This window comes from Micromesistius poutassou (assembly GCF_964030765.1).
Source record: "Micromesistius poutassou genome assembly, chromosome: 3".
In the NCBI taxonomy this organism is placed as follows: Eukaryota; Metazoa; Chordata; class Actinopteri; order Gadiformes; family Gadidae; genus Micromesistius; species Micromesistius poutassou.
The window spans coordinates 17,335,929-17,342,265 of NC_140273.1; the positions used below are offsets into that span (position 1 = coordinate 17,335,929).

At 49.9% G+C, this 6,337-nt stretch overlaps 1 protein-coding gene across 1 annotated transcript; it reads left to right on the forward strand.

The window, feature by feature from the left end:
* Window positions 1–223: 223 nt before the first annotated feature.
* On the forward strand, window positions 224–5,126 carry metrnlb (meteorin like, glial cell differentiation regulator b). The gene is made up of 5 exons (XM_084465180.1): window positions 224–521; window positions 1,203–1,386; window positions 1,989–2,214; window positions 3,438–3,497; window positions 3,618–5,126. Exons 1-5 carry the CDS (start codon window positions 427–429, stop codon window positions 4,052–4,054), a joined length of 1,002 nt encoding a protein of 333 aa, XP_084321306.1. The 5' UTR covers window positions 224–426; the 3' UTR covers window positions 4,055–5,126.
* Window positions 5,127–6,337: the final 1,211 nt, after the last annotated feature.

Sequence of the window (6,337 nt, forward strand, 5' to 3'; positions counted from 1 at the left end):
ACATTGATGCATGCATATGACTAATTTTCAATGAAATAATATGAAATGTTTGTTTACCAATCCAAGAATATAGGCCTACGGCAGGCCTACATGACCGCTCACAGCACATGAGCGCAGTCGGGGAAATGCGTGGGCGTGGTATGGAGTGGGCGCGCTCCGAGCAGTCAGCTGCTGGCACGCGCCTCTGGGCGGCTGCCGGATTGAATGGTGAGCAGTGACGTGCTCCAGGAGACCTTCTTTTAACTACTTATCTCCTCAATGGCTCAACACTGCCGCTCAAAACATATCGTGCAACGATCGCAGTCCGCATAGTATATCTTAGTCCAAACTAATATTTTGCACCGATTCTAATGACTTATGGTGTAATTACTTCGCCGTGGGAGTGAAAACTGCCTGATCCGTGGGATATACTTGAAGCGGTGAACCATGTTGTGGCTTTGGGTCGCGTATTGGAACGCAGCCGCGCTCCTCTGCGGGGCTGCGGCACAATATTCAAGTGACGAGTGCAGCTGGCGAGGAAGGTAACGTGATGAGCCAAGAACCAGTCGGATTGTGTATCGTAACATTATCATGAATGGATTTAGACTTTGTTTCTGTTTTGGTTGCATGTAAACCAGGGTTTATATTCGAATTGCATGGTTATTCTACAACGTAGGCCTATTAAACTCTTTCAATGATCCAACTCGCGCTTCATTCTATTGGTCCCATTTAATGTATTCGTGTTATTTGTTTTTAATGTGTTTTAATTAAGAATTTGGCGACAGGGAGAAACTAACGAGTCAAAAAAACATTTTTACAGTAGACTTGCTGTGTTAAACTATGAATTGTTAATTTCAACTGTCATTATAAACGCACGATTATAGGGGACAGTTTCAGGTCTTATGCGTCAACTCCAACCAAATGGCTGACTTTGATCAGCACCAGTCTCTTTCCGCCGGCTATAAAAGTAAAAGCTCGCTCGTCTTCGCACTTCGAGGTTGTTAAGTTTTATGCCCCACACGTCGAACTGCCTAATCAGTGTTGAATTACCCCGGCGGAGATAAGAGCACAAACGAGTCAAAGCATTGAGGGAAAAAAAGGACAATTTCAAAATAAATGTTTTATCTTCTTTATAAATCGTTCTAAACAGATGACATTGGAATAGGACTTCTAAAATACAAAAACAACTTTCTTCCACTCCCTATTCTTCTTCCCGCGTGTAGTGGCCTGAGTCACGAGCCCCACGTGAGGGACGTGGAGCAGATCTACCTGCGCTGTGCCCAGGGCTCTCTGACGTGGCTCTACCCTACCGGGGCCATCATCGTCAACCTGCGGCCCAACACCGAGCCGTCGTCCGGGGGCGCCGCCGGCCTCCACGCCTGTATCAAGCCACGGGCAGACTCCAAGGTAGCGAGCCCGGAGCCTGCTCCAGGTCACTTTTATACCGCAGCTACCTACTCAATTAAAACATGTGTGAACTACAACGATTCTCAAGGATGGAACACGCCCATCCACCAGTCAATCGGATATATTTTTTATTATATTTATTTATCTTATTCTGGTCCACTTTCTGCAATTTTATTCTTGCTCTTCTGATCTATATGAAAGATAAGTTAAAGGGGTGATATATGCCACAAGGTGTGAGTGTGATTAGCCATTTGATAATCTGCCTTGTGTTTTAAAGTGCCCACCTAAATGTACGATGGCTAGATAAGCAACATTTGCTACAGTCCACTGGGTAGGCTGGCTGGACACTCCCACTCCCACTTGTGATGTCACTAAGGCACAGGGATTTTCAAATGGCTTGTAACGGCTAATCACACTCACACCTGGTGGCATAATATCCCCCCTTTTAAGATGAATCTCACACGAAGCATGACGAAAGTCCCAGCAGAATGAGAAGAACACAACACGCCCATAAACGCACAACACCTGAGCTGTACAAACCCTGGCAACAACGACTCGGGGGTGGTCTAAAGTGCACCCGTGCCTCCGTCTTCCTCCACCAGGGGGCCCAGCTGTACCTGGAGCAGGCGGGGGGGCTGAGCGTCCTGCTGGGGGAGAGGGAGCAGGCGCGCGGGGCGGTGCGCTGCTTCAGCCTGGCGCAGGGCACCCTGTTTGTGGAGGCGGTGGCCCACACGGACATCAGCCGGAGGATCACGGCCTTCCAGTACGAGCTGGTGCCGAGCCAGGGGCCCGGGGCCAACATGTACCCATACCTGCACTCTGGCACAGGTGAGCCATGTGACTGGACCGTTAGCCACGTTAACCAAGCCTTAAGTTCACAGACTTAAGGCTCGCTTCGTGGTTCCACGTCGACGCAACAGAGTGACCACGACGCAGACGCTTCGACGCAGTCGTGGACCTGCTTTGGTTCTGCGTCGGGTTTTAGCGAGCGGACCAATCGCAGCCCCTTGCTGCTGTGTTGCCTCGATGCAAGGTTGCAATTTTTGGGAGGCGCGCGTCAGGCCCTCGCAGTGGACGCAAGGAGGGTCCGCAACGGGCGTAACGGGTCCGTAAACCCCCCTTGCGTTGCGTCAACGTGGAACCATAACTACGCCTTTACAGTGAATTCTGTTATTGATCATTCGTGAGCAGGTAGGGGTGTTTGGATCTGGCTGTAGGATGCCTGTGGGTAGGCTGTGGGGCATCGGGGGTTTCGAACCCGGAACCTTTCGGCTGGGATTCGAACCCCACTTACCGCTAGGCCGTGACACACGCTCAACATGGAAGTTGGTGGGGTAGAGTAATGCGGTGGAGAAATGCCCACCGCTGATGTGTTTAAATCAGGTGTTTCCGTGTAGTCTCACCAGCAGAGTGAGCTAATGCGAAGTGACAGACAGACTGACGGCGCCGCTGACAGAGGTCAACACAAAGGAAGTAATTAGCTCCCGGGCTAATTAAGATGCTGCAGTGCAGGCATAGTGTCTGGTTAAGAATAACCATGTGGGTTGGACAGTTTTTTGATACTCCAAACCAGAGTCTGGTTCCTTCTCTGTTCTGCAGCTTATTTGTTGGACTTCATCGTCTCCTGCCTTCCACCTCCCCTCTCCCTCCCTCTCTCCCTCCCTCTCTCCCTCTCCCTCTCCCTCTCCCTCTCCCTCTCCCTCTCCCTCTCCCTCGCCCCCTGTCAGTCACCAGTCCCAGGCTCCCATTAAGGTTGAACCCAGGGGTCAAGCAATCAGCTCTTAGCTGTCAATCAAGGACCGCCTGGCGCAATGCACTGTGGGTAGCCCACCCATATAGCAGACGGCATTTCGGGGGACAAGGTTTGGGGGCAGAAAAAAACGGCGGGTCAGTTGTTGTACCTGACGGGGTCAAAGGTTGATTCTCAGGTCTTTACACCTGTTGCCGTCATCCAGGGTTTGCCACCTTTTGACGTTTTATCCTGTCGACCACTAGTACTAGAAGCGTTACAGAGTTATGATTGGTGTAACAGAATATTCCCTTCCGCACAGCTTCCTGTAAACCATGTTCAGATGAGGAAGTCCTGATGGCTGTGTGTACCAGTGACTTTGGTAATTAATTAAACACACACACACACGCACACGCACACTCTTAACATCATCCCATTGCCCGTCAGCTTATTACATTTTGGCGTGCTACCTCTAAACCTCTCCCTTACCCCTCCTCACCAGTGGGCCGAGGTATTATACGAGGCGCGGTGAGATCTTCCTCCTCCTCCTCCTCCTCCTCCTCCTCCTCCCCCACCTCGCCGCGGGGGGCCGCTGGCGACGGCCACGTCTCCGCCGCGGTGAGCCTGAGTCGACTCTTCCACCAGAAGAACGCCGTGTTCACTCGGAGCGGAGCCAGGGGGAGGCTGTGGCACGGCCACGTCAGCGTGCCCCTGCAGTGTGGGGCTGGTGGTGGTGGTGGTGGGGCTGGTGGTGGTGGTGGTGGTGGGGCTGGTGGTGGTGGGGTGTATCCTGGAGGGGACGACGAGTACCTGCTCACTGGCTCCGTTCACTTTGGGGAAGCGTGGCTGGGCTGCGCGCCGCGCTACAAGGACTTCCTGGCGCGCTACCAAGCGGCGCAGGAAGCGGGTATTAACCCGTGTCAAGTGGACATGACCTGAGAGAGAGAGAGAGAGGGAGAGAGAGAGGGAGAGGGAGAGAGAGAGAGAGAGAGAGCGCGCTTGTGAAACAAAACAATGGAAGACCGACACAGGAGGAAATACTTTTATTTTTAAAGGGGGAGAGGAACCCAAAAGAAATGGGTAAACGTGGTCATACGTTTACAAGATCAACAACACAGTCATCTATTCCATTTCGTCACCGTCTCTAAAAGAAGAGCTTCGAGAAAACAGGAGAAAGATTTCATGTTTTTACCGGTCTCTCCGATAAACAGTTCCTGGACGTTCCGCCCTGCTCCGAAAGTGGACGGTGTCCTTTTCATGGCATCAAAGTTCCCTCAAACAGACTCTTGGACGTAAGAAGGAGGGGGCGTGGAGTGTGTGGAGCGTGGTCCATTTTGATGAACGCGTTGAGCTTCTCAGAAACGTACTTCTATATACTTCGGCGTTATAACGCCACGGTGTGTGTACCCGTCTATACTGTGCATACACAACGACGGTACTGAAAAGTATCACAAAGTGGCAGTGGGACGTAGCCCTGGGCATAAAACGCCCCCCCCCCCCTCCTTCCTCGTCTCAACCTAAAATTAAGTGTTTTAAATCTCACAGTGTTTGACGTCAAACCCATTTGGGAGAAGACATTCATGCCGAATTACAGTGATTGGCTGTGATTGACAATGTTTTTTAGTTATAATAAAAAAAAAAAGATAGGTATTATACTGTCTAGGATGTGTACATCTGAATTACTTAGTGTAGTACTACTAATAATACTTAGTACTTAGTGTACATAGTGTAATAATACTTAGTGTACATAATGTAGTTATTTCCCAGTTATATTGTTTAAAATGTGAACTACAAAACATTAGTAGAGTAATAGTGTCAGAGTGAGCACGTCGCTTAAATGAACGCTGTAAATACTTTAGCTTGTAAATATTGTGCTTATTATCTCATGCTCATGTGATCATGAAATGGTTTGCTTTGAACAAAAGCTTTATGTACTGGTCCCTTCTTCTGACAGAAGTGTACAATATGCAGCTCTGTGAGTTTTATGTTCATATGTGCATTATGGTGTGTGTGTGTGTGCGTGTGTGCGTGTGTGTGTGTGTGTGTGTGTGTGTGTGTGTGTGTGTGTGTGTGTGTGTGTGTGTGTGTGTGTGTGTGTGTGTGTGTGTGTGTGTGTGTGTGTGTGTGTGTACATTTTCTGTAGACAATAAAAAACCTGTCCTGGATCTTGTATTATTCTCTCGATATATAAAGGCGCACATTCGTGACCAGTAGGTCACAGGGGTCTCGACATCAGTCCAGTGGGTTTGGAGCACAGTTCAAAATGAAGCCGATTATTACGAGTTGTATTAATATATTTGTTTAAGTAAAAGCCTGGCACCAAACCAGACTGTACCCCTTAAATAGACTTACGAGCAAGCAGAGAGTTCAGCAGGACATCCAGAAGCGACGTGCTGCACATTCCCTCAGCAGCATGTGGACCACATCTCTGAGGCTCACCGCAGGGGTCCCATGCTTCCGTCTTTCCTCAGGAAGAGCATGAATGGATGGAATGTCTCCTCCCACCCAGTCACACACACACACACATACACCTCCACCCACATTCACACATGCACACTTTACCTGCAGCATGCACTTTATTAAAGCATCAAATTGCTATTTTCGACCAGAGTTTCCTATGTGTGTGTCTGTGTTTGTGTGTGTGTTTGCAAATCTGTGTACATGCTTGTGTGTGTGTGTGTGTGTGTGTGTGTGTGTGTGTGTGTGTGTGTGTGTGTGTGTGTGTGTGTGTGTGTGTGTGTGTGTCTGTGTGTGTGTGTGTGTGTGTGCGCGTGCGTGTGTGTCAGAGCTCATTTGTACAAATGGTTTGCATGGCTCCAACTGTCAGAATATACATCATCGGCAGGTGCTTCAAACTCGCACATCATTCCGTGCGTGCGCGTGTAAGTCTTGGCACCTCGCTCTAACAAACACACGAGCTGCCCGCCCGACCGCATCCAACCAGCACGCACAGCAGAAACCTAAGCTGCCCCCGGCTATAGCCCAACCACCCCTGGCCCTGCACGCCAGTGGACGTGGCAGCCCGGCAATTCCACTCCACTGGACGGACCCTGCTAATTCGGGACATACTTAGCTGCTCTTCAGAGCGGACCTCATGTTGACCTTGCAGTGCCAGAGTCTGCAAGACACGCAGTGTGCGTATGTGTAGTGTCTGTGTGTGTGTGTGTGTGTGTGTTTGGTTGTACAAATGATTCACATGGCTCCAACTTTCAGACTATGTAT

Coding starts and splice junctions, on each gene's coding strand:
- metrnlb (XM_084465180.1), top strand. CDS start 427: ATGTTGTGGCTTTGGGTCGCGTATTGGAACGCAGCCGCGCTCCTCTGC. Junction 522..1,202: donor GAGTGCAGCTGGCGAGGAAG/GTAACGTGATGA, acceptor TCCCGCGTGTAG/TGGCCTGAGTCACGAGCCCC. Junction 1,387..1,988: donor AGCCACGGGCAGACTCCAAG/GTAGCGAGCCCG, acceptor TTCCTCCACCAG/GGGGCCCAGCTGTACCTGGA.